General features: G+C 56.3%; 10 protein-coding genes across 10 annotated transcripts; 6 read left to right on the top strand and 4 right to left on the bottom strand.

The window, feature by feature from the left end:
- Positions 1-1,835: 1,835 nt before the first annotated feature.
- On the top strand, positions 1,836-5,099 carry D7B24_002594 (uncharacterized protein; the record flags this gene model as incomplete). The annotated part of the gene is made up of 6 exons (XM_028636796.1): positions 1,836-2,348; positions 2,429-2,704; positions 2,756-3,217; positions 3,273-3,968; positions 4,021-4,218; positions 4,278-5,099. The coding sequence occupies 6 exons, from the start codon at positions 1,836-1,838 to the stop codon at positions 5,097-5,099; spliced, it is 2,967 nt and encodes a 988-aa protein (XP_028491133.1).
- A 945-nt stretch (positions 5,100-6,044) lies between these two features.
- Positions 6,045-6,848, bottom strand: D7B24_002593 (uncharacterized protein; the record flags this gene model as incomplete). The annotated part of the gene is made up of 1 exon (XM_028636795.1): positions 6,045-6,848. The coding sequence occupies one exon, from the start codon at positions 6,846-6,848 to the stop codon at positions 6,045-6,047; it is 804 nt and encodes a 267-aa protein (XP_028491132.1).
- Positions 6,849-7,326: 478 nt separating this feature from the next.
- On the bottom strand, positions 7,327-8,925 carry D7B24_002592 (uncharacterized protein; the record flags this gene model as incomplete). The annotated part of the gene is made up of 1 exon (XM_028636794.1): positions 7,327-8,925. One exon carries the CDS (start codon positions 8,923-8,925, stop codon positions 7,327-7,329), a length of 1,599 nt encoding a protein of 532 aa, XP_028491131.1.
- Positions 8,926-9,857: 932 nt separating this feature from the next.
- D7B24_002591 (uncharacterized protein) lies at positions 9,858-11,594 on the top strand (the record flags this gene model as incomplete). Its single annotated transcript, XM_028636793.1, has 1 exon — positions 9,858-11,594. The coding sequence occupies one exon, from the start codon at positions 9,858-9,860 to the stop codon at positions 11,592-11,594; it is 1,737 nt and encodes a 578-aa protein (XP_028491130.1).
- A 531-nt stretch (positions 11,595-12,125) lies between these two features.
- On the top strand, positions 12,126-13,492 carry D7B24_002590 (uncharacterized protein; the record flags this gene model as incomplete). The annotated part of the gene is made up of 3 exons (XM_028636792.1): positions 12,126-12,303; positions 12,371-12,523; positions 12,579-13,492. The coding sequence occupies 3 exons, from the start codon at positions 12,126-12,128 to the stop codon at positions 13,490-13,492; spliced, it is 1,245 nt and encodes a 414-aa protein (XP_028491129.1).
- Positions 13,493-13,800: 308 nt separating this feature from the next.
- D7B24_002589 (uncharacterized protein) lies at positions 13,801-15,884 on the bottom strand (the record flags this gene model as incomplete). The annotated part of the gene is made up of 2 exons (XM_028636791.1): positions 13,801-15,344; positions 15,410-15,884. The coding sequence occupies 2 exons, from the start codon at positions 15,882-15,884 to the stop codon at positions 13,801-13,803; spliced, it is 2,019 nt and encodes a 672-aa protein (XP_028491128.1).
- Positions 15,885-17,065: 1,181 nt separating this feature from the next.
- TIF51 (Eukaryotic translation initiation factor 5A) lies at positions 17,066-18,031 on the top strand (the record flags this gene model as incomplete). The annotated part of the gene is made up of 4 exons (XM_028636790.1): positions 17,066-17,083; positions 17,442-17,708; positions 17,771-17,903; positions 17,964-18,031. 4 exons carry the CDS (start codon positions 17,066-17,068, stop codon positions 18,029-18,031), a joined length of 486 nt encoding a protein of 161 aa, XP_028491127.1.
- A 798-nt stretch (positions 18,032-18,829) lies between these two features.
- On the top strand, positions 18,830-19,851 carry RRN7 (Pol I core factor CF; the record flags this gene model as incomplete). The annotated part of the gene is made up of 3 exons (XM_028636789.1): positions 18,830-18,955; positions 19,006-19,542; positions 19,615-19,851. 3 exons carry the CDS (start codon positions 18,830-18,832, stop codon positions 19,849-19,851), a joined length of 900 nt encoding a protein of 299 aa, XP_028491126.1.
- A 2,697-nt stretch (positions 19,852-22,548) lies between these two features.
- YIPF2 lies at positions 22,549-23,516 on the top strand (the record flags this gene model as incomplete). The annotated part of the gene is made up of 3 exons (XM_028636788.1): positions 22,549-22,593; positions 22,650-23,043; positions 23,104-23,516. 3 exons carry the CDS (start codon positions 22,549-22,551, stop codon positions 23,514-23,516), a joined length of 852 nt encoding a protein of 283 aa, XP_028491125.1.
- Positions 23,517-23,944: 428 nt separating this feature from the next.
- D7B24_002585 (uncharacterized protein) lies at positions 23,945-24,713 on the bottom strand (the record flags this gene model as incomplete). The annotated part of the gene is made up of 2 exons (XM_028636787.1): positions 23,945-24,243; positions 24,410-24,713. 2 exons carry the CDS (start codon positions 24,711-24,713, stop codon positions 23,945-23,947), a joined length of 603 nt encoding a protein of 200 aa, XP_028491124.1.
- Between the last annotated feature and the right edge of the window lie 654 nt (positions 24,714-25,367).

Raw genomic sequence — 25,367 nt, 5'->3', positions numbered from 1 at the left:
GAGACCGGCTTGCTCGCGCCCCCCTCCCCCCTACTGCAATCTAGGCCCACAAGCAAGCGGTGCGGAGAAGAGGAATCACGTCAGTCGTTGGAGCCGGTGGAGAGTCGGAAGGGGGGGGGGGGGTTTATTTCCCTCTGGAATCGCTTCGGATCTCGTAGACTTGGTGACGGAATTGATGCTCGCCGCGATGCCGAGATTGAGGCTGCATTTGACCCTGGCTCGAGAGTCGAACCCATCATCAAGTCGCCTTGACCAATTCTCCCTAGTTGTATGTTTGGGTTGGAAGAAATGTCCGAATACTCAGACCACACGCGTCTGCCCGCCCCCCTCATGTCTAGACACATCTGGCCTGGTGGACGCCGTGGGAGCTTCCAAGGTTTGGAGGAAGCTGGCACGGCTGGCACACGGGAGCCGAATATGGCTAGTGTGGTTGACACTGACGTGCCAGTGCGTTGCGCCTCCTCGACTGCTCACTTTGAGCTATCTCCAGCGTTTCTTGCTTCTCCGCATTCCTGGACAGATTGTTCCGTTCAGCTGTTGAGCAAGTGTCGTATCTTGGTGCTCTCGTCGTGTACTTGAGTGAACTGGAGTGATGCTGCGCTGAGTGCAAGTCGTGGCTCGTGCTGCCCTGCATTCGAGAGGCATCCGTACCTGTTACTTCGTATCGCATGACGGACTGTCTCTGCGCGAAGACGATCTCTGGGCTGATAGAAGTGAATGGAAATATGACGCTGCTGGGGTCCGTAAGAAAACGGTGGAGAGCTTTGGCAGGCTAACAAACACCAGGATGTATCGGCGCAGTCATGTGTACCGCGACATGTACCGTCATGTTGTTATGGATCGTCGGTTGGCTGTGGGCTGTGGCCCAGCGGTCCCGCTTGAACCTCATTGGAGCCTCCCGGCGAAGACCTCCCATGTCTGTACCTGCTCAGCCACTCTGGATGCGTGAGATACCCATCGGCCAAGTCCTCCATCGGGACCCACAGTTTGGCCCTTACCCTGGCCCAGCCTGATCCGCTTGGCCCCAACGTGCTCCGTGCCCTCCGAGTCCCGTGCCTGTGGATCATGCCAGTGGCCCAGCGCAGGCTCCCTGAGCCCTGGACCCGCCTGAAGGGGGAGGGGGGGGGGGAGGGTTTGCCTGCGGCCGCTGGAGCTTACCTGTTCCTCCCCACTGAACTTGCTGAGGTTTCGAGTGGCCCAGCGCCTGAAGGTTATGTTCTGTGGTACCTAGCACCTGCACCTCGACGTCTCTGGCCTGGTGCCGTTTGGCGAATGGCCTGTCTGGCTGCCCGGCTCCCTACTCTACCTGGCAAGCCTGGGTACCTACCTACCTGGCCTGCCTTGCCTTGCTCACTACTACCTACCTCACCTACCTAAGTACCTGCCGTCTAGCCTGGCCTGGCCCTGCGAGTCTCAGCCCAGGTCTGGTCCGCAACTCTCTTCCTTCCACTCCTCCACAACTCGCACCTCAACACGCTCTCGACTGCCTCTTCCCACCCACCTTCCTTACTCCCTTTCCCCCCTCCGTCTCTCCCCCCCCAAGAGGATACCTACGAGTGCGAGAGACGCTGGAAGGAGTACGAACTCGACGTCTTTATTCTCTTCTTTCTACTCTTTCCCCCTTTCCTTCAATCCCCAACCCACTGTTCTCCCCCTCGCCAGATACCCGAGCATCGGCAGCTCTCGACCATCCAAGTCGAGCCTCAACTTGACTGTGCCAGCACCTGGTACAGCATCGGCACCCAATCTCCCATCTCCTTCGGTCTTCTTCGCCAACGGCTCAGGATCTCGAAAGATAGCCCCGAAACACCCCCATCCCATGGTGTCTGCTCATCATGAATAAGCTGGCAAACATGCGTCACTGGTCCGAGAGGATGAGCCCCAACTTCGGCATGGGTCGTCCCAATATGCCCGTCAATCCAATGAACCCGAGACGAGACACGATGTCCCAGCAAGCTGCTTCGATCGCTATGCAGCAGCCTCTTGACGCCCCAAGCCCCATCGTTCACTACGCCTTCAATGTGCCCTTCGCCTCCGACCTCGCCGGCCCCAACACGGAAGACATCCTCCACTCCACCAAGGATGCCGTCATGCGATGGACGCACTCGGTCGACGCCCCTGATGATGTTCAGGTCCACGAGCTTCCCGTTCACACCCAGAATCTCGCTCACCTACGCAAGACGTGCAAGGACATCACCAACGGCCCCTTCAGCATTGAGGCACATGTCGTCTCCACGACCCCCAAGAATGCCAAGGGCAGTCAGGTCACCACCGTCTGCCTGTCTGGAAGCCAGGAAATGGTCCAAAAGACCAGGGAGATGATTTTGAATGATAACCAGACCTTCTTGGTATGCCCTTCCCTCCGCACCAAGATCTCATCGCCTCTCGCCCCCATCCATCTCCCATGGCTAACCCCGGCCGTTTGAAGCGTTGTACCACCGTCGACGTAGAGGGTGAACTGGTCTGCGATCTGGCCGCCGCCACCCCCGTCTTGAAACCCCAGGTTATGACCACCCTCGACGGCATCTCCGAATACTGCGGAGTCGACATTTTCCTTCTCGGCCCGAAGCTCACTCCCGTCGTGGACGGCATGACGGGCGATGCTGAGATGCGTCGCGACCAGCGCTGGAGGGTCGCCATCTACGGTGACATCCTCTCCGTTGACCATGCCAAGACCCGCGTGCTGATCCACATTGATACGCTCGTAAGTCTGTGATGCTGTGTTGCACTGCCCATGGAACTAATCGATGCATAGCTTGGTCGTCTCGTTGACGCTCTCAAACTCGATATGACCCTTCATCAAGTGGTGTGCGGTCGCCAGCGGAAGAATATCAAGCTCATCGAGTCTTCTACGGGTACTGCCATCTACTTCCCGTCGCCCTTTTCGCAGATGTACCGATACTGCCCCCCGAATGCTAAACGGCGCGATCCCAACGACATCCTCATCACCGGCGAAACGCCCCAGGCGATCGAACTGGCCAAGCAGAAGATCCACGAAACCGTAACACGCACTCGCCTGTACATGAAGGATGTGAACATTCCCGCGGCCAAGATTGACAGCGTTCTGCTCAATCGGATGGACAAGGTGCGCAAGATTCTGGAGGCCAACGGCACCTACGTTCTCTTCCCTGTCCTTGCTACAGGCAAGAACATGGTCAGAGTACAGGGCAACGAGGGCCTGCACGTTGAGCGCACTGTTCGCGAAATCATGTCGCTGGTAGGTTCAACCTCAACTACGCTACCACTGCTTGCAAGTTTCTGACATGGGACAGGCTGGCCAATTCTACAGTGCTTCCTGGTTCTTGTTGGCTCCCGAGGGTCACCAGATGCCTCCTCAGGCTCGTCAGCTTCCCAGCCCGACTGACATTCGCACCATGATTGGCGATGTCTGCGCCAATTCGGATGCGGATGTCTCGTTCGACAACAACTTTCAAATGACTGGCTCGGATGATGCCGTCAAGACTGCGCTCATGGTCATGTCTGACATGCGATTCCTCGTGCAAGGCAACCATCAACTTCGCGTCAAAATCGAACTTGCCAACGAGCACCGAGAATTTGTCAGCGGAAAGAAGAACGGCAAGATCAACAAGATCATGAGCCAGAGCAACGTCACCATCATCTTCGACGGCTTCAACGACTACAACTTCAACATCGATGTTGGAGCTGCAAGCTATGACGCCATGAAACAAGGCCTCGCCCTCGTCGAGCAGGAGATGCCGGCTTCGATCTCCTTCCACGTCCCTGATCAGTACCACAAGCGCATCATCGGCATCGGCGGTCAGCACATCCAGAGCATCATGAAGAAGCACTCGGTTTTCGTCAAGTTCTCCAACGCCATGGATCGTGGTGGCATGGGCCGGGAGGATGACGACATTAAGGTTGACAACGTTATTTGCCGAACGCCCGCGCGTAACGCACAGAACCTGGACGCCGTGAAGAACGAGATCCTGGAGATGGTTGATCGAGCTGTAAGTCACAAAATATCACGGACTGTTAGGGATATGTCTAATACGCCGGCAGGATTCCGAGTACACCTCGCAGATTGTCAACGTCGATCGCCTGTACCACCGCCAGCTTCTAGCCCGCCTCGCTGAGATTGACGAGTTGGAGAGCAAGTACAACTGCAAGATTGTGTTCCCAAGCACTGAGCAGGCCAGCGATGAGGTGACCGTGAACGGGCCTCAGTGGCAGGTGCCTCATTGCGTCGACGAGTTCCTTGTAAGTCCGCCAGGGTTCCATGTCCAAGAAGCCAAGACTGCATGCTGACACGTTGGAAGGGCATGGTTCCTGACAACCACGAGCTCGTGTTGACTCGCACGCCTGGGCTCGTCAAGTTCCTCGAGTCGCCGGCATTTGTCCGAGACCTTGTGTCCAAGCTGAAGAACCAGTACGAGGTCGAAGTCTCTGTTCATCAGGACTCCGAGGAGCTTGCTCCCGACGGCTCGTCCGCCCTCGCTCTGCGCTGGACATTCACCCGGAACAACGCAGGTGGTCTTGGTGATGCAGTCGACTTTATGCTTGCCGAGCTGACTGGCGCAGGTGTCGAGGTCATGATCCTGAAGGGCTCCATCCCTCGACCCAAGTCAGATTCGTTTGAGGACTCTCTCCAGTACTTCGATTCAAAGCTCCTGCAGCATGCCCCCGCACCCATCGCTGCCGACTCGCCCGTCAAGGCCGCTTTCGAAGGCGAGGTGGCCCGCGAGCGCAGTACTATTTTTGATAAACTCCGCAAGCCTGGAAGCATGACCTCCATTTCCTCCTTCCTGGACCGTCGCAAGAACAGCTCTCACTCCAACCACGCCAACTTTTTCAAGGGCTCCAGCAACGTGTCCAAGTCGTCTCTTATTTCGATTGAGTCCACTCGCAGCTTTAATGCCGATCGCAACCCTTGGAACGATAGCGGCGTTAATCTGAACGAGGAGGATCACCCTTGGGCTCACCGCCCTCTTGGCAACGGCACCGACAAGCTTACGCCTGTGCCTCACCCCGGTGACGTGACGCCCCGTCACAGCACTCGTGCGTCCGGCGACAGCGGTCGCCCTTCTACGTCTCATTCTACGAATTCTGGATACCCCGGTCCTGTTGGACCTTTCCGTTAGATTCCCGTCTTTAGAAACTCTCGCGAAAAATACCCCGGCTGGATATACCCTGGCGTACAATACCCCGGAACGTCTCTTCTGAAGCAACAGTCGGCTCAGTTCTGTCATTCATCCCGAGGTTTTGTTCGTTCACGTCTTTTTCTTGCTTTTTTCAGTAATTTCCTTGAACACATGTGTACGCCTTGTTGGGGACCCTACGGGGTTCCTTCTTTTCTGTCTCCTACGACTTACGTACACTCTTTATACCCCTGACGCCGAATACGAGGCTAAAAAAACAAAACATGATGGATGGTTTCGCTCCACGGATTGGAGCGCGGAAGGCTGGGACATGGGCGGGGGTCGGAGCGGTATTGCAGGACTATGTGACGACTCGCTGCACCCTCGCTACTCATTTGGCATCCGAGGTTGCCAGAAGGGGATACAGGGTTAGTGAAGGTGAGAAAAGGTTCAGGGCCTGACGGGCGGCCATTTTGAGGCTGCCCAGACAACAATTGGCGCTATTCGTGGTGTTGGGAGTGCTGGGCGAGACTGGAACAATAGGGTCAAGCGAACGGAAGCTCGCCGAAGCCTCAGTTGGCCTTGATATGCAATGATACCCCTTTCAGTCTTCCAACTTGATCTCCCTGTGCTATGCCGTCCAGAGCGCATCGTTGAACCCATATTAGCAGGCTTGGGGCTGAAACCAGACCGGCCAGAGAAGCATATCATTTGACAAGGTCGCCGTGAATTAATTATACTAGGGTGATCAATCAGTCCACGCGACTGTACAAGAGAGAGGGAGGACGCCATCCATGGTGGACTGTCTACATAGATCTTTACTAGTTACTCAGCACAACACAAGCTCTGGGATGATTGTCATGATATAGCACAATGCAATTCGGTTCACTACCTCAAACTCTTGACATTAACGCAAGCTCCACACGATCACGAACCCTCCCCCTTGCCTTACGAGCTATCCAGGCCTGCGCTATTGACGATGCGCTGCTTCCGGCGCAGGAGGGCCGCCTTGCGCTTGCAGCAGTGGACAGGACGATCCCGCAGGGACGACGGGGCCTGGTCCGAGGACCGCTTTCCGTATGTCGAGCCATCGCTGCCAGTCCAGCCCGAGTACGAAATAGCTTCTGAATCGCAATCGCTGCTGGCGGGGCTGCTGGAGAGCGGTGGAGAGTTGTCGCCGCCCGCCGTGGTGAGCACGCTGCTGCCGAGCGTTTCCTTGTCCGTGGGGGCACTGAGGTCCGGATGCCCGCCACTGCTGTCGTCGACCGGTAGGCGCTGCGCGGGATCCGCGATGCCCTCCCGAGCCGGGTTCCGCGTCTTCTGAAGGAGGTTCTCTGATGTTTCGAGCTGATCTGGTTGCATAGAGGCGCTTGTCTCGATGACCTCTGTGTTTGTGAAAGCATCTCGGAAAAGGCTGCTCATGTCATGGGTGAAGCATCCGGCGGCGTTCTTGGGGGTGTCACACGCCGGCAGGCGAGAAAGACGCTGCGCGAGATGTGTGTGGTTAATGCTGAGCTTGCGTAAGGCGTGACCGTCGTGATTCCTAGTACTGAGGTTGCTGTCCTCTGGCGAATGAATGCTTCGCTCAGGGCTTTCCATGCGTTGCCGTGAAGTCTCCATATGCATCGCCATGAGGGCTTCTAGGTTTTCGAGCCGCTGATGGACCAGCTCGAGGCGGTCGTAGACAGCCCGGAGTAAGGGCTTATGGTATTGGTCCGTCTCGCGAAGTGAAGTGATGGTGTGCTTGGTCATGTTGATCAGATGGTACAGCGAGAACAGTGTCAGTGTTTGTTTGGCAAGTCTCAACAAAAACAAGGAAGTGCTGTGTATGAATTGTACAGATAGTCAGTGCTGCGGCTAACTATATGGCTTATGGAGTGGGCATCTCCTACACGGTACGCATCAGACTTTTTAACTTTGCGCAATGAAGCAAGAATATTTGGCAGGCCGCACGTAGTACCAAGGAGTAAGCAATGGCCATCATTGTTTTGTGTTGTTACACTTTGGGATCCCTGGATAGTCCAACACCTGTATGGCCATCTAGCCTGAGTATGCAAGAGCCTGGACAGCGTGATCGCAGTGTTGAGAGACCGCGCTCGGCGTGGTCAATAACTTCTCTTCTCCATCGCGATCTCAGGTTTGCAACTGACGATATACATAATCAGTCGAGTTGGGTAGGTGTCAGCCTGAGACAGGGTGTGCTTCTGAGGGTCGACAAAACAGAAGGCTATCAGGAAGCAAGCGGCCCAACGGAAACGCGCTCTCTTAGCTTAAGAACCTCCCGTTGATCTGCACGTTGGCTTTCGCGCAGAGCTCGCCGCTTCTGCACCTCCAAGGTGGCGAACCTCCCCTTCGCACCGTGCTTGATCTTGGTGATCATGTCAGTAGCCTGGCCTTTCGTGATTTCGCCTTCGGCGAGCGGCTCATCCTTGGGCCGCATCTTATTCAAGAAATCGATCTGCCCTTGCGTTGGTGGCTTCTTGCGCCAGCTCTGATAGCGGTGGATGAAGACGTGCGGGAACGCCTCCGAAGCATATTTATCACTGCCATGAACAGCATCAGCAAAGGTCGTAGCCTTGAGAAGTTCCCGAGGAGCCGCGTATGGGGACTTTGATATTTCGGGAGGCAGTGCTCGCATTTCGACAGCGTGGAAAAGTGGCTTGCTGGGATCAGACTGGTTTTCAATCCTCTCGAGCCTGATAAAAGACCCGTTGGGCGCGCACAAGACGTACTTGTCTTGGCCGACTTGTACCCATGCATATTGACTCATTGACCGAATGTGTTTCTCGCCTGAGGTGTCTTCAATGAGGTCATAGACGGAAGAATACTCTGTGAAGGATATGGACATCGATTCTGGCGACGATCCAGACGTGGAAGTGTCTGAATAGGCTGCTTGGCGTCGGTGTGTCTCATCGTCCTTCCGCTCCCTCGAGGTCTTTATGTCATCCATCGAGGCCTTCTCGAGCAACTCCCCTGGATCGAGCCCAAACAGAGTCGGCGTGGTAACGATGCCGGTCTCCAAGCTCGAAACCATGTCGATAATGTGACAGTTCGTCTTTCCAGCGTGCAGACGCATGCCCCTGCCTATCATCTGCACCAGCAAATTCCGGGAGCGCGTTGGCCGCGCCAGAATAATGCAGTCAATATTCGGAATGTCGGTTCCCTCGGTAAACACACCGCAGTTGACCAGCACGGGGAACTCTCCATTTCGGAAAGCCCGGAGAATCTCACTGCGCTCGATGGTTGGCGTGTCTCCTGTGACAAACCTAGCATCTAGTCCAAATCGACGGAATTTCTGGGTCAAGCCAGCAACATGAGCCAGATCGACACAGAAGACAAGAGTTGACCTTCGACCCTGCGCCCTGGCGAGCCAGCTTCGTACGGTGATCTCGTTGATCTGGTCAGTGTTGACGACGCGCGACAGCTCGCCAGCCTGGAAGTCCCCGTTGACGCCATTCTTCACCCGTGAGATGTCAGCAGTCGACTTGACAGTGGTGAAGACGACGTCGGAAAGCCACTTTGCTCCAATCATATCGACGTAGTCCTTGTGGTAGACAATTTGATCGATGGCGGCGCCCAGTTTGAGGCCGTCGAAACGGGAGAAAGTGGCGGACACGCCGACCAGCGCGGGAGAATGGGACTTCTTGGCGTCGAGATCAAAGTGCTTGAGGATACGCATGTAGCCAGGAGCCACGATGTGGTGGGCCTCGTCGACCAGGACAAGCTTGAACCTGGCCGGGTCGAATTTCTGAAGACGATCCTTGGAGGTGATGCTTTGCAAGCTGGCGATGGTGATATCAGCGATTCCCGAGGCATGTAAGGAGCCCATCTCGATGTCAATGGTTGCCTCGGGATAGGTGTTCTGGCAGTGGCGTGCGGCCTGTTCGACTAGCTCTCTACGATGAGCTATGATGAGCGTCTGAGTCGCTCGCTCAGATGTGGGTAGGACCCTTTGGATGAGCTGGGTGAAAATAACCTGCGCTGAGGTTAGTGATAGACATGCGCATCGGGGTGGATTCAAGACTCGCTGTCTTTCCACTGCCGGTGGCGAGGGAGACACCAAGCCTCTTCTGCCCTTCGTGCAAAGATAGAAGAATCGACTGAATGCATTCTTCTTGATAGTCACGAAGCTGTACTTTGGAGCTCAGCCATCGAACAGGGCGGGCCTGAAGAAAGGGGGCGCATCTAGGGATTGAGCGGACAACGGTTCTCGGAATGCGTGTCACAGCTGATGGCGTTGATAGCCGGGCAAAAACATGTGCGATCATGGCTCATTGTGATGACCTCTCATGGAATCCGCGAAACAGCCAAGAGGGTGATTATGATTATGATTTACAAGGGGAAGGAAGAGTGACGTTCCAGGTTGGGCTTGACGCTGCCATCGCATCAGGAACCTGGTAAGCACATGGTAGTGCCTCAGGAAGCGAAACAGCGCCAACGTGCCGGAAGGTACAGGTGCTGTGCCGGCCGCAGCACGCTGTAGGGCGAATTTGACAACCACTACGTTAAGGTGCCTAGAGACCATTCTAGTGCCATCTCACCGAGCCCAGGCAACGTTCATGCCTCAGCGACCCGGCTTTGCGAAAAGTGCCTAATGAGGAAGAGCAATTACGACAACAGTCGGCGGGCATTCGCAAAGCACAACTTCTTGCCTGGCTCGTCTCAACGCCAGTACACGCATCGAAGGCCTGTCGCTCAATCTATGTGCGACTGACCACGTCCTGCCCTCCGTCAACGCCAAAGACACAGACATGCGCCAGAATGGAATCCGACTCTGCCTCTAGCCCCAGCCTCAGTGGAAATGGTGCAGCACCGTCAGGCGAAGCTTCAGACCAGCCTTCAGGACCGGAGTCCCTGTCGTCGCCGAAGCCACGCGTAAATCCCCATGGTGACGGTTCTGGGACGGTTCGCGATGGCAGCAGCCCTCTCAAAAGGTCTGCAGAGCCTTCCAACGAGCAGCAGCCTTCCAAGCGCTACAAACCTAGCTTCAACCACGCCTACATGGATCTGCTGAACATCGACATTGAGGATGCCGCGAATCAGGTTGTTCTCGAGAAACGGCCACTGCTCAAACCGAAGCAGGTGGGCATGCTTACTTGGACAAGCTTGGAGAAGGATCTCTTCTATGAGGCGTTGGCGAGAGTGGGAAAGGACGACCTATCGGGCATTGCATCTCGAGTGCGCACCAAGAGCGAACTCGAGATCCGACAATACCTCAAGCTAGTAGAGGACCAGCATGAGCAGATGCAGTCAGATCCCCATTATCGGTGGGAGGATCATCTCCAGAAGGCGGATTATCCGGCGGCCAAGGAACTGGGCGAGGCCTGTTGCGATGCACTCGAGGAAGTCGCTGATGACATGTCGCTTCGGATCGAGCGACACGAGCAAAAGACCGAGGAGAAGAAATGGGGGGGCTACTGGCTCATTACCACCCCAATCGCGAAACTCATCGACGAGGACAGTGCCTTGGAGCATCCGCTGGATTTCGCCGAGCTCTTCAACCTCCAGTCTTGGCTGCGGCTCCCCAAGCGCGTGTACATGAACTCTTCTTGCGAGGGCGAGAACTGGCAGGACTTGAGTGATGAGGCGCCAGCCATACGCGCTACTGCACTGAAGGACTTTCATGCGCTCACCATCGCCGTCACTCGCAAGCTCATCTTGTCTAGTCTGTACACGGCACAGTCACGGATCAAGGCGAAGCAGGTCATTCATCCAAACATACGAAAAGCCGTCAAGGTCAAGGACGTGGAAGGCGCGCTGGCCTCTGCGGGCATGAAGCGAGACTCGAGGCGATACTGGGCAACCTGCGCGCGGCGCCTGGGACTCCAGGTACACGACACGCCTTTCGAGGACGGCGCCGGCCTCGGCGCCGACGATGATGAGCCGCCCATGTCCTATGCTGAAGTAGAGAAAGAACTGCTGCTCCCTTGTGCCGAGCAACCTGCGCAGTTTAAGCCGCGGGTGGTCAAGCCGTGGAAGATGACCAATGCGCACACTATCGATTTCGAACTCTCAGACACGTCGTCTGCCAGTGGAGAGGACGCAGAACAAGACACCTCGTCATTGCCGTCGTCTGACGATGAGGACGAGGCCACCTTGGAGGACGAAGATGAAGAGCTCGCCGTCCATGACGAAGTCAACGAGGCCTTGCTGTACACTGTCAATGCGCTTCCCAAGACGCATCGCACGCAGGAGGCTGTGGAAATGCGTGTGCGTCTGGACCGCGCACAGGAAAAATATGCCGAGGCTATCGATGCGCAGGGTAACTACGAAGAAGAGAAAGCCATGTGGGCGCTGGTGCGAAAATCACCCCCAGAGCCCCTGGTGAAGCCAGATCAGGCGAAGACGCCTCCCAAGTCGACCATGAGACTTCAAGAAGTCCATGATTCGGGAGCTCGCTGGAGGAACAAGTTGGAATATGCGTCTGAGTGGGAATTACACGGATTCTCAAAGCTCTCGGATCCCACAAATCAAGTAGAGCACTGGCCTAAATACTGATACCCAATTCGTTTCTGATCTCGCCAGTTTGCTGATAAGTGCCTTCGAAAGTATCGACCACTCAATGCCTCGCGTGAAGATATCTCGACGTCGTGCGTCTCTGGTACAGTATGTATGCAAGTGTAGGCAGTCTTCGGCACTCCAGGGGAGAGGATGGTCTGTGCATGGCCTGTCACGACGTCACCCAACGACTTGAGCTGCAGCTTGCGCATCACCGGCTCCACTGTACGCGTCCCAGATGACTTCCACATGTCAACTACCGACGATCACGACTCAACGGCCACTGAAGGGGTCGAGATCTTAGCAGCGCCTTGGAGCCAGGTTCCAGCCGAAGCTGATAAGCCGTTGATCCTTTGTCAGGCTGTTTCACTGCTTTGGCTTCATGCGAACATTCGCTTGCTTGTTCTCAGAAAACCGTAGAGACCTTGGCGACGAAGCATAGCAGCATGCGTTTCTTGAAAGTAAAGACCGATTCCGACACCTGATCACTCACTGAATGATCTACGTGTCTGCCCCAGACCAACGTTCAACATGATTTCCACGAACGGCCAGGTGTCTGAGCCTGTGAACGACGATGGCCGGAACAACGTCACCTCCCAGAAAGCTCGCGACATTCTGGAAGCCTGCAAGTGGAGGAACACGGCAGCTCTCCAGGCGCTGGCTGCCACGGATTGCGGCTTCATGACCGATGATCTCCGAAGGCAAGCATGTTAGTCGGCTGTCAAGACGTTGTCATCTGTCATCGGCTCCTTTGCGCTAACAAAGCTGTCGGACAGGGCCGGTCCTTTTAGGAGTGCCTTTCGAGAAGGATGACCTCGACGATACAGAAAAACCCCAGACGGGCGGTGATTGGAAAGAGCTGCCACGGCACAGAGACGAGGACCAGGTCCAGCTGGACGTTAATCGATCATTCATTTACTATCCCAATAGTCTGTCGTCCACCCGATTGATGTTGACGGTGTGCTGACGACAAGGGCACCGTAGACCAGACCGAAGCTGAACTCGATCGCCGCAAACGAGAGCTTTCCGACCTCATCACCGAAGTCCTCCGCCGCTATCCATACCTCTGCTACTTCCAAGGCTATCACGACATCTGTCAAGTCTTCCTGCTCGTCCTCTCGGCGCCGCTCCGCGCCCCTTCGCTTGCGCGCCTCTCCGCCCTCCGCATCCGCGACTTCATGCTGACGAGCCTCGACCCGACCGTCGACCAGCTCCGCCTGATCCCCGACATTCTCGCCGCCGCCGACCCCTCCCTCAAACACTACCTCGCCGGCACGGAGCCCTTCTACGCCCTCGCCGGCACCCTCACAATGTACGCCCACGATATCCAGGCCTACGGTGACATCGCCCGCCTCTTTGACGTCCTCCTCGCCCGCGAGCCCGTCTTCAGCGTCTACATGTTCGCCAGCATCGTCCTGTCGCGCCGCGACGAACTTCTCGAGCTCGCCCAGGACCCGGACAACGACCCGGCGCTCCTCCATCTCGCCCTCTCCAAAGTGCCCCAGCACATGGACCTCGAGCGCCTCATCGCCGACACGTCCGCCCTCTTCGCCGCCCACCCGCCGCGCTCCCTCCCGGCGTGGCGCCGCCGCATATCGGAGGCGAGCTGCCCCAAGACGGCGCGCGACCTCGACGCGTGCACCCGCCAAACGATGCAGGATGGCGAGGCCTTGTTCCACCGCCAGCTGGAGGAGCTGCGGGCCGCCGAGCGCCGGAAGAAGATCCTTGCCACGCTGTGGGCCTATCGCCGCGGCGCCGGCGCCGTGGGTGTCGCGGTGCTGGTCGGTCTCGCGGCGTTTTATCTGCGGAGGGCGACGGCCGGGAGCGGACCGCTGGGCGTCATTGGGACCTTCGTCACGCGGTGGACGAACGGCACGACTTGGACGTACAAATTTTAGCATCAAGATGACACAGGGGAAAAAAAAAAAAAGAATGAAATGAACAACATGAGATCCATTTTCTTCAGCGTGTGATTTACATCAAGGGTTTTTCATGTTTCGTATGGCTCGAGTGCCCGCATGCTTCTTCCCTAGGAAACTCATGCACACGTACGTGGCCACCATGCTGAGAAGAGCTCGTCCCCAAGAACCGCGTGGGACTCGATACCCTTGCTCCATGCCGTCGAATCCAGAACGCCATCGCCTCATTTATAAACAACATCAACAACAAACTGCTGCCAAGCCGTACTAGGCCGAGCACTACCATATTACGCGCCCTCCTGGAACGCAGCCTTCAAACCTTCAAAGTGCTCCTGTTGCTCCACCGCTAGCTTGCCGCTGACGTCGCTGATGATGGTCAGGATCAGCGAGTAGTTATTGTACAGGAACCTCTCGCGCTTGCGCTTGTCAGTGCCGAATGCCTGGCTGTGCTTGGTCAGGAATGCCTCCAGCTCTGAGCGCAGCCGGTTGAGGCTCGAGACGACAGGCTCATCGTCTCCAGCCTCGGTACTGAGGGAGAGAATGCCGTGAAGAAGCTGGCCGAAACGCTGCGTGATGAGATGAGGGGCTGCCGAAAGCTTGGCTTGCTCGCTAGCACGGGCGGCTCGGGCGGGGAGGGAGCCAGTCAGATGGCGGACCGATTCGCAGTGGTGGTCCATGACGACTTGCAGACGGGGCCAGAGGAGCATGTTGGTGCCGTTAATGTAGCCGTCCACTGTGGGCACTTTACGGCGTTGTAGCTGGAACGCAAGATGCTGGTTGATTCGAATGCTGAGGAGGAGGCCCAGCGCGTCGAACGTCTCGCCTGCGAGGGTTCGAGAGTATGCCTGGCCGAGGGCGAACGTCGGGTCGAATATGTATTTGAAGTGCTTGGACACGGTGGCCATGGACAATGCTGGGTAGAAAAAGGTTGCCAAGAAGCTATACTCAGCCGTGGCATTGTCGATGAGCGCTAGGTTGAAATTTCGGAACGGTATTTCGAGGTAGTGTGTAGCGGCGTCCTCTTCAGCAAGGTAAGAAGAGACGGCCGTCTGATTGCTTGTCGTCAAAAGGTCGATCCGACGGCCCAGATTGAAGGCGTCATGTGGTGGGCCGCTTGGCTTGGACCCTGACAGGACTGAGGCTTGACGTGTCGGAGTCTCCTGTCCCAACACGTCGGCCTTGTCTAGTACATGCAACTTCAACTTTTCCAAGGCTTTTTGGTAGTGTGTGAAGTGGTTGAGGTAGTACCACCTCATTGTGTTCATGTAAGCCTGGCAAATCTCCTCGGCCAGCTTAGCATGGTGTCGATACAAGAAGGCATAGAGGTCCTTAAACTTGATGAAGTTCTGTTGTTGGATTATCTGTGCGTTGATGTGAGGCGACCTTAGAGCCTTGATCTGGGCGACGATGAAATCTCGGATTCTCTCGACAGCCTTGAGAATGAGGTTCTCCAACAACGGCCCCATATCTGCCCACGCTTTGCTTTGCCGCGGGCTTGACGCATTGTTCTTGTAAGCCGTTGCTCTCTTGTCAAGTTCGGCCAACATCTTGATCCATGTCTCGTCAATATGGCCCTCGGAGATCTTGGACACGACGACTGGCGAGACACTCAGTTCCTCGACGACGGGCCCTAGTGCCTTTTCTACCGCCTTCCGGTTCTCCAACCGAACGGTGAGGGTTGACGATCGTGATTGCAAAGATTCGATATCAGCAGCGACGGTGGCAAGGTCGTTTCGGAAGTTCGTGAGGTTGGATTCCACCGAGTCTAGCACGCCATCGCAAGCTGCTATGGAGCGGTGCAGATCTTCGTATTTCGCCTTCTCCTTCTCATCTGTAGCCCACATGTTAGTCGTGAATATTTTGTTTGAGATCGCAGGATCTAGGCTGCGCGCATACACTCTTCGACCGTCTGGCGGCGTGGCGGCCCGCCGCGACCAAGTCTAGCTTCATCAACATTGGCGACAGCCAAGTCGCGCAACGACAAGCCTGCAAAGTCAGGTTCAAAATCGAGGTCGTCGAGAGAGATGCTCGTCGATGAGGCCGCGGTCTTGGATGACCCATCGGCTTCTGTAGCACCCAGGACCCTGTTCAAGATGTCAATCGCATTAGGACCATCGTGTGCCGTTTGGGATTGTTTCAGGCCGGAGCCATTCGTTTTGCGTGAAGACGCCAATAGAGAGGCCGATGAGTCGTTGGAGACTAGGGACAGGCTCGATCCGCGGGGAGTATTTCCTGGACGATGCGATGTGACATAGGGGCTGTATGCGCTGGATGTCCTCCTCGGAAGAGGAGAGTAGGGTCGGCTCGCAGGTTGCGATGATGATGGCGATGGGCTTGTCTGACCAGCGACCGAGAGCCGATCTAGCCACATTGTGGCCTCGTGGGTGTGCTTGCTACTGAGGTATAACAACAGCTGTGGGCAGCAGGGGCGAGCCTATAAAGAGCAACACAAGGGCATCTCGAGGTCGGCAGGCTTCGGTATCGTTATCGACCTTCAACTGGGCTGGCTGAGCTGTACGTGTCGGATAGTAAGGCAGGTCCCATACAAGCTGGAGCTCGGCAAGGCTGACTGGCCTCTGGAGGCAACCCTTTCTGATTGGCCTGCCATGCTGCAAGCCACAGTGAGCTGGAAGATCAGCAGAATGGCACGGGCCCTCTCCACCGACTCGAGGTGTGGCGCGGTGCAGTCTGTCAATGGTCGTACAAGCTTCATTTGGGAAGGTGGGGTTGATGGGGCCAGACCAAGACCAAACTGAACACTCGCACCTTGCACCCGCCTGTAGCACCACTCACTCGTTCACGCTTCGTGTGGTGATGGCGGCAGGGTGAAAGGGTAAGACCACGCTGAATCTGAGCGACTGGCGTGCCAGCTGGCAAGACAGACACACTCCCCAACGGTCAAGCACATTGCTACACATCAACTCGGCTTCTTTGCCGGCCAGAACACGCCGACTGGGGAGCTTCTCCTTTTCCTCATTCAGCATCCCACACCGAGTGAGTTGGACCTTTTGGCTTTGAAGCCTTTTGCTGACGAAGGGTGCGAGTGAAGGACGAAGCTGGAGCTTGAGTTCCGCCCCACGTTCCTCAAAGGCTGCGGTACAAATCCGTCTACGGGCCGTATGAATCACCCACCCTGAAGGACAGGTGATGGGGCGGGGTCGCTGCTTGTTCGTGCGGTACCTCAGTGCCATCGGCGGCAAACCGCACGAGAGAGGCTTCGGAGGGGCAACTGCTTGGGATCCGCACAGCCTGTCGTCCCATTCCAGGTCTAGGCCTGGCCGGGTGGGCGAAGAGGAAGGGGGCCCTGGGGAGGATAGCCTGTGTGTGTGGCCCGTCGTAGAGGCAAGCAGAGCCCAATAACAAATTCAGGGAAAAAAATTATATTCTCCCGCAGTGACTTCCTTTCCCCTCGATCCCCCTCCACTCGCATCTTCTTCCCTTCTTCATCCTCAAATCCCCCAGGACACCACCCGAGCTCCATTACCGCCGTCGAATTTCGTCGCATTCCTCCCTCTCTTTTTTTCTAGACAACCCCCAAGTCAATCCTTCAAAATGGCCGACGACGCTGCTGTGAGTACTACCCCTCCCTTCCCCTCTTCGTGGGCCGACAAGTCACTGTGCCCTGTGTTGTCTTGCGCGCGTGCTGCCGTGGGCTTGGACCGAATCCCACCCCGCATTGAGAAGAACCCCGCGACCCATCGACACAACCACAACACCGCCGCAAATCATCGCTCGCTCGATCCCGTTTGCACTCTGGCGCACTGGTTGAAGCATGGATGGGAAAATACTGCCATGGTCGCGTCGCGGGACCACTCGTGCGCCGGGGCATGCTGCATCGGCCTGTCCTCCGTGGCTCTCCTTCGGCCTCCCAGACTGAGGCCTCAGCTCAACGCAAACCCAGTCGCTAATCCTGTCCCGTCTTGTGTAGCACGAGCTCGAGTTCGACACCGTCGATGCCGGTGCCTCGACCACCTACCCCATGCAGTGCTCTGCTCTGCGCAAGAACGGTTTCGTCGTCATCAAGGGCCGCCCTTGCAAGATCATCGACATGTCGACCTCCAAGACCGGCAAGCACGGTCACGCCAAGGTCCACCTTGTCGCTACCGACATCTTCACCGGCAAGAAGCTTGAGGATCTCTCCCCCTCCACCCACAACATGGACGTCCCCAACGTCACCCGTCGCGAGTACCAGCTTGTAAGTTTGCCGTTCATAAAAACCGGTCGGTCACATCACATGACTAATACCACTCGCCTCAGCTTGACATCTCCGACGACGACTTCCTCTCCCTCATGGCCGATGATGGCGACATGAAGGACGATGTCCGCATGCCCGACGGCGAGATTGGTGACAAGATCAGGAAGCTCTTCCAGGAGGAGGAGAAGGACACCAGTAAGCTCTTCCCATGTCCTTTTCGGTGAATAGAACACAGGAGATTGACAAGGCATCCAGACGTCATTATCCTCACTGCCATGGGTGAGCAGTGCGCCATCGAGGCCAAGGAGGCTCCCCGCCAGTAAGCGTATGCATTACTATGACGGTGTGGACAGGTCAGCGCATCATGAGCATGTTGTCTTGCGCTGGCCGGCAGGATTGGTGACCTGAGGACGTAGTCCGGTGTTTCTTGGTCCACCGAATACCCACGGAATTACCCACGGGTTCTTGCGTAGAAGGGATCTCTGGACAGGAACTGATGATGCCGGTGACATGGACTCGGCAACTGCAAAGCGCCACCGCATGACTTCATTTTCCTTTGTTCCCGTCAGCCTTTCGTATTCTTCACGATCAGCCAGCTCTGGGAAGGCGACACAAATTAAGCAGCAGCTTGCGGTGGCGACCGATCTTTTCCAAACAATCCAAATAGTTTCTCCGTGACAAAAACCAGTTGAAAACACTCGATTGCTGAGATGTGCCTGCATATAATCCTGGACGCCTCGTCAGAAGTATGAAGAATCGATGCATCTTCTTTCTTCTTTGCGTTGTAGACATTGACTTGGAATGAAAAAGTTAGTCAATGGGTTATGGTTCGTCCAGTTTTAAGATGCTGCGGTACTGATGATTTGAACGGGCCTGCACTAGATTTCTCCACCTGCCATCTCAAGATAACGACAATAACAAGTAACAGCGTTCGAAGGCACCACCTTTCGCCGCGGCGCATCAAGTCTAATCTCATTTTCTTGAGAGTGATGCATAGATAGGAAAAAGGCCGACGTTCGATGGAGCACTGCAGTTGATGCCGGGCGCGCAGGCACGAGCAGATTTCAGTCGAGTTTTGCGTCGAAGCACAATTGTGAGTGCAGCCAGATCCTGAACACGAGATGGACGCAGAGGACACACGGGAATTCCACAAGTTTCCCAAGGGGGAGCGCTGCGTGGAATGCGGCTCCAAGAAGTGGTACTGGGACGGCGGTCGACGATACTGCCGCAGAGGCCACCAGGTCGAGGTAAGTACGCCTTCCGCATCCCGTCGAACCATGTCACTCACCAGAAATAGGGTGTCGTGCAGTTCGAGTTTGGCGATGACGAGTTTGGCGACACGGGCAAGGTCGCCCGCAAGGCCAAGGAGGTCCGTCAGCGCGAGAAGCAGAAGCTTGCCGGCAAGGCGGCGCGGGACCTCTATCTCGAGTGCGTACAACTTGTGCTGCGCCTCCAGGTTGACTGGCTCGTCAACGCGAAGGGCCACAAGGCCGAGCTCGAGACTGTTGTTCGAGATCTGTGGGACCTGCGGCTCCGCGGAAGCCCCGCGGCGGCAACTGAGGAGCAGATGCTGCACGACTCGACGTCTGAGGCAGAGCTCTCCGTGTTCAGCTCCCAGCCGACGAGCGAGCAGGACGAGAGCGGTTCAACGCTTCCGCATCGGAAGAAGAGAGCGAAAAGTTGGGCTTCGGATGCGGGCGATGGCTGGCCAGCGCCGCGGCTGCCAGATACGCTGGCGCTTTGCTACCTGGGGTGTCTGCTCCTGAGGGCGCCGACACGGATCGGTGACTTTGTTCGGTGGGCGAAGGGCGGTAACATCACGTACAAGCAGGCGGTAAGCAGCGACGAACATTTTACCTGGACAGCATGGGGCTGACTATTATGCCAGAGCCGCCAGATACCGCAGGAGATGTGGAACAGGTTACCAGCAACCCACCAGAAACAGTTTCAAGTGGCGGACCTGGCACGGTTTGACGACGGCGAGCTCCATTCATCTGTGATGAACCTGGCGCTCTCTTTTCACGCGAACTATGAAATGGTGTTCCCGCCCCTGAACGACGTCTTGATAACGCTTCAATATGTTAGGGAACTCGGTCTGCCAGGTTTGTCTGCTCACCTCTATCCTGCGCTCAATGGCAACTGACGCATGCAAGTTGAAATCGTGTCTGTTGCGCGACGAATACCACCGATCATGACTTTGGGATACTCGTTCCCCGTGGAGGCACCCAGAATCAGAGCGATACATCACCCTGAAATTCTACTGAGTTGCGTTATCGTCCTGGCAACGCAGTGGTGCTTTCCGTTTGAGCAGGTCTCCCTGCCTTCGCAAGACGACAACGTTCAGATTCCCAAACTAGATTGGGAAAAATGGCACGCAGTCATGTCACAGGCTGTGAAAGAGGCACAAGCAACATCGTCGACCAACTATCGGACCGCAACGGCGGCGGATATCACCTCCATGTCACCAGATGAACTGGACAGATATTTCACACATATGGCGCTGCACATCGAAAGCAAAGGTAGGAAAACGTCCGGACTCGAATCCAAGACAATGAGCTGATTCCATCCACAGACGAAAACGCATTCTTGGCCGAATTCTTTCCCATTGAAGACGCTCGACCGAAAGCTGCCGAGCCTGAGGAGGCTGACGATGCACTCAACAAGAGGTTGCAGAAAGTCCAGATCGAGGCGGCCAGTTTCGACGAGGAGAAAGAGAGCCAGTCATTAGGCACGAATCTGCGATACTTCTCCTACAGAACATTAGGGGACTTACCGCCCCACGGGCGAGCATTTTACGACCGGGCAGCTCAGCTTGCAGGCCTGTCGACGGAGTCCCTACTCAAGGCTGTGAATATGCTTGAGTTGCAGATCAGGGCATGGCGGCGGAGGCAGAGGAAACAGGCGACCAACACAGGCCAAATGGCAACAACAGACGCCGCAAACGCAACGTCAACAAGTGACGAGGTTCAGGACGATACAATTAATGGAGGACGTTGATAGCGAGACGCTGCAAAGACCTTACAAAACATCTGCAACTAATGATATTGAAAGACCAATTGAATGAGAAGAAAAACATCCTAGTGTCTCGTTCAGTGACTGTCGTTACCAAGGGCCTGGTAAGATGCTCAAGTAGATCATGAGATAGCTCGCGCGTCGGAGCTACGTCTACTGGGATGCACGGCACGACCTGTTGTGAGGCATTCCCACAGGCTTTGGTGTCGCGCAGCATTCTCACCCGGTACTGATTTATTGCCTGCTGCTCCACCGTGGTGTGCTGTACTTGTGCACCTGCCGGCCCCCACATCCATGTGACCACCCGAACACTCTCGGGGCATCCAACCCTAAGATTTTTTCTCAATCGGCAAGACAGGCGTCCCCACCAATTGTTCGTGAGAGCCGCGCAGCAGTGAACTTCATCGTCAACATCAATCACTCGCGAAAACCGGCAAGAGTAAGTCAAAATGCACCCTGCACGCTCGATGCACACATGACAGACATTCGAACAGAAATGCTGACAATTTCATAGTGCAGATGTGAGTTTCCCCGATCCCCGACGACTGAACGACGCACAATACGGCATCCAAGCGAGCCGCCACCACACCCCCCCTCCGAGATCGACGACAACTGACGACGATGCGACCAACAGTTTCGTCAAGACCCTGACGGGCAAGACCATCACCCTTGAGGTGGAGTCCTCCGACACCATCGACAATGTCAAGTCGAAGATCCAGGACAAGGAGGGTATCCCCCCCGACCAACAGCGCCTGATTTTCGCCGGCAAGCAGCTCGAGGATGGCCGCACTCTGTCCGACTACAACATCCAGAAGGTCAGTGAGAATGACGGGAATCCGAATATGAGGGGTAGTTCTTTTGCTTTCTGAGCAAGCAAGAGGGGGAAAGATTTATGAGACAGGACATGCTGCGGAAACACCCACAGAAACGGATACTAACACCCTCGAAGGAGTCCACCCTCCACCTGGTCCTCCGCCTCCGTGGTGGAATTATCGAGCCCTCGCTGAAGGCTCTTGCTTCCAAGTACAACTGCGACAAGCAGATCTGCCGCAAGTGCTACGTACGTTCCTCTCGCCAACAACGACCCCACACGGCAGACCATAATCTAACAAGTAGCTCAGGCCCGTCTTCCTCCCCGTGCGACCAACTGCCGCAAGCGCTCGTGCGGTCACACCAACCAGCTCCGCCCCAAGAAGAAGCTCAAATAGACGACTCGCTCGTATGTCATGGATATGGCGTCTGGGATTGGTTTCGGCATTCCGGCAGGGGATGGGATGGTGCAGGGGGCCCGAGAGTGCCCTTGGGTCATCTGGCTTTGTGGAGGCCTGCGCTCGATGATAAGACGAATCGCAGCAAATTGAGCATGCCGTAAAATTCATGATGAACCGTTTTGTCGCAATGTGAGGGGTTTGTGCACGTGCGAGCTGCTGAAGTGACCTCAAGTGCATACAATCTCGAATGACGAAGCTGCCAAACGTACTATAGCGCCATTGCCGTGGAATGACGAATACTCGTTAGCTCGATGAGCGCCCTGCTTGGCTTCCATCTTGCGCGACCACTCGCGGCTTGCCTCTGACCTGTACATCACGTTCACAGTACTGTGTTTGTGTGTGTGTGTGTGCTGGCGCCTAGTGGAGCTCTCGTCATATTTCGCCTATCTGCATACGTCCCTTTGACCCCACCTGTTATCTGCATTTCCAGATTACGACACCTTGCTCCTGAGCTCCAGGCCAGCTTCGACCTCTACCCGACTCGACATTCCCTTGCAACTACAGTCCCTACCCACGAAGCGCGCTCGCCACATTCGAAACGCGTGCAAGATTCAACAATGTCTGGCTCAGGATACGATGCGGTGGTCGACGTCGATGATGACGTGAGCTACCAACTCTTCGTGCCGTGAGCTGTTCCAGTGCTAACTTTACATCCTAGGGCGACCTTGGCCATACCGATCTCCAGGACGACCTCGAATTCCACTCGTCAAACTTCAACGACACAAATGCTGGTGGTCGCAAGTCAGCTCCATCAGCCGGTCTCCCTCCACCCGTGACAGCATCTTCATCCTCATCCAAGCGCTTCCTCTGGACGATATCGTTCTACGCCCAGTTCTTCGACGTTGACACATCTGCCGTGCTCTCCCGCTGCTGGGCTGCGCTGTACCCGCGCGCCAACTTCCTCGACGTCCTCGAGGGTAATCCCGATCTCTATGGGCCGTTCTGGATCGCTACGACTGTGGTCCTCATTCTCTTCCTCGGAGGCACCATCAGCGCGTACCTCGCCGACACGGGCGACCACCCTTTCGCCTACGACTTCAAGCTCCTGAGTGGTATGTAGACCCGAATGGCGCAGCTTCATGACACGGTCCATGGCTAACAGGCAATCTCAGGCGCCGCCGGACTTATCTACGGCTACACTCTCTTCATCCCCGTCGGCCTCTTCCTCGCCCTGCGGTACTTCGGCTCCGAGTCGGCCAACTTGCTCGAATGCTGGGCGCTCTATGGCTACTCCAACCTCATCTGGATACCCGTAGCCCTCATCAGCTGGTCGCCCATTACCATACTCAACTGGGTCTTCGTGGCTGTCGGGTTCGGCCTCTCAGTCGCCTTCTTGCTGCGCAACCTCTACCCCGTGCTCAGCGCCACCGACCGCCAGACGAGCAAGATTCTGCTCATCGTCGTTGTCGCCCTGCACCTGGGGCTGTCGTTGACCATCAAGATCCTGTTCTTCGCGCACGGGAGTCCCGTTGCAAGCCCTCCCAAGGGAGACGACAAGGGCGGCGCGGCCATGTTCCTTTTCTAAAGCAGTTGTGGTCAAGGGAGCGAGCAGGATGGATTTGAGTTATGATTGGGCGCCGGCTGCGCAGTCTGGCTAGAGGCCTTGTGTACTGTGTACAGTATTAGATCTATGATGTTTCCATACGCTCCTGGGAGGGACGATGTCCTACCACAAATGAGTGATCGACGCCCCGTAAACCTGTCCATCGTGGCGACAGTGCCACGCAGAGCACCAATACTGCGACTTACGAGCCCTTCTCCCAAATACAGACCATATTGCGTGACAAGTTGCCCGAATGTCGTCCTACCCGTAGGAAACACACGGCTGCAGTACTAGATATACATCAAACATTGCCCGACGCACCAGCCAGCGCCAAACCCAACATCGGGCACTCCTTCCACCAGCAGCAGCAGCAGCAGCGCACACAAGACGGAAACCGAGGGAAAGCCGCCTCACGGGTCCTGCGGCTTCTGCGCCCGGCCGCCGTTCTTCTCCCAGTCGAGCCAGCTGCCGGGGTACTCCCCGACGCCGGTCCAGCCAGCCTCCGTGGCCAGCGCCGCCGCCGCACGGCTGCGCACGCCGGCCTTGCAGTAGAAGACGAGCTCGCTGTTCTTGGCCGGCCTCTCGAAGCCGAAGCGGTCCTCAAACTCCTCGGCCGTCACGTGGAAGCTCTCGGGGTGTGTCGTGATGGGAATGTTGATCGCGCCGGGGATGTGGCCCGTCTGACGGACCTCGCCGGGCTCGCGCGTGTCTATCGGTTCTCTGCGTTAGCCCGCTGGTATGGTTGCTCGTTTCTCCAGATGGGTGTGCATGTGTGTGTGTGTGTGTGTGTGTGTGTACGCCAGGCTCGGGTACCTGAAGACAGATACTGGAGCACGGGGAGACGAAGGAGGAGGGGGACAAGGCAGCAAACGTACCGACGATGATGATGCCAGACTTGTTGCTGTCGACGGCGCGTTCCAGCTGGTCAAAGGTCCAGAGCTTGGTACCGCGGGCCGACGTCTCGTGGTATTCCTCGTCAGACGCCGTCGATGACGAGCTGGAGTACAGCCTGAACCGGGGATGCGTCGCCGGGCGGACGGCGAGACGAGTCTGGAAGGCGGATGTCGTCGCGGTGCTGCGCAAGCAATTGGCGTGTGATGCCGTGGTGGCGACGCATGGCCGCGCCGAACGGACGAGAGCTGTGCGGAGAAGGTGGGCGCTTTGGCGAGAGGTGGCCATGGCGAATGTGCACTTTTGGAATGCGACTGGGTTGAGACGTACAGTACAGGACTTAAGTATTGGCAGGTTCAAGTCTATCGTTGTTGGAGGGTGTTGAGCTTTGTCTGACAATCGGTCGAGGTCAATTCCGAGGCCCAGAGGCGGAAGCTCGAGAGGACCCGCTTTTGGCAGTTTCGTCATTGACCGGCGCTTTTGAACGCACCTGGCTGACATGACAACAAACCGCCGTCTAGGCAGCTCACTCGTACCAGGCGACACGTCCAACGATTATTCTCGAACTCTCATTCTCATTAACGACCTCATGCTGGATGCTCGCTCATCTACCCCAAAGTATCATACCCTGGCCTAAATAATCCTGGCTCGCCCTCCCCAGCGGCCTTCGCCGGGAGCGACGGAACCCCCGGGCTGCAGTGAAAATGGACATAAGCCCAGAAGAGAAGAAGGAAATGTATATACACGTAAATAGTGATTACAATTAGTGAAGAGCGTCCCCGTCATAGAATGGTCGTGTCTTTCAAGCCCCAGGGCCACGCGACCGGAGAAGCGTGGCGCTCCTGTTGTCGACCACTAGCAGTGGTTCGGGCTTGATCGTCTCACCAGTCATTGTGCACCGTCAGGCTGATCCGTCATCCTGAATCTTGGGCACCACCTGCC

Source organism: Verticillium nonalfalfae, assembly GCF_003724135.2.
Source record: "Verticillium nonalfalfae strain VnAa140/NRRL 66861 chromosome Unknown scaffold_164, whole genome shotgun sequence".
NCBI classification, from domain to species: Eukaryota; Fungi; Ascomycota; class Sordariomycetes; order Glomerellales; family Plectosphaerellaceae; genus Verticillium; species Verticillium nonalfalfae.
The sequence above is the reverse complement of the archived record's forward strand: the minus strand, read 5'-3'. Positions and strand labels throughout refer to the sequence as shown.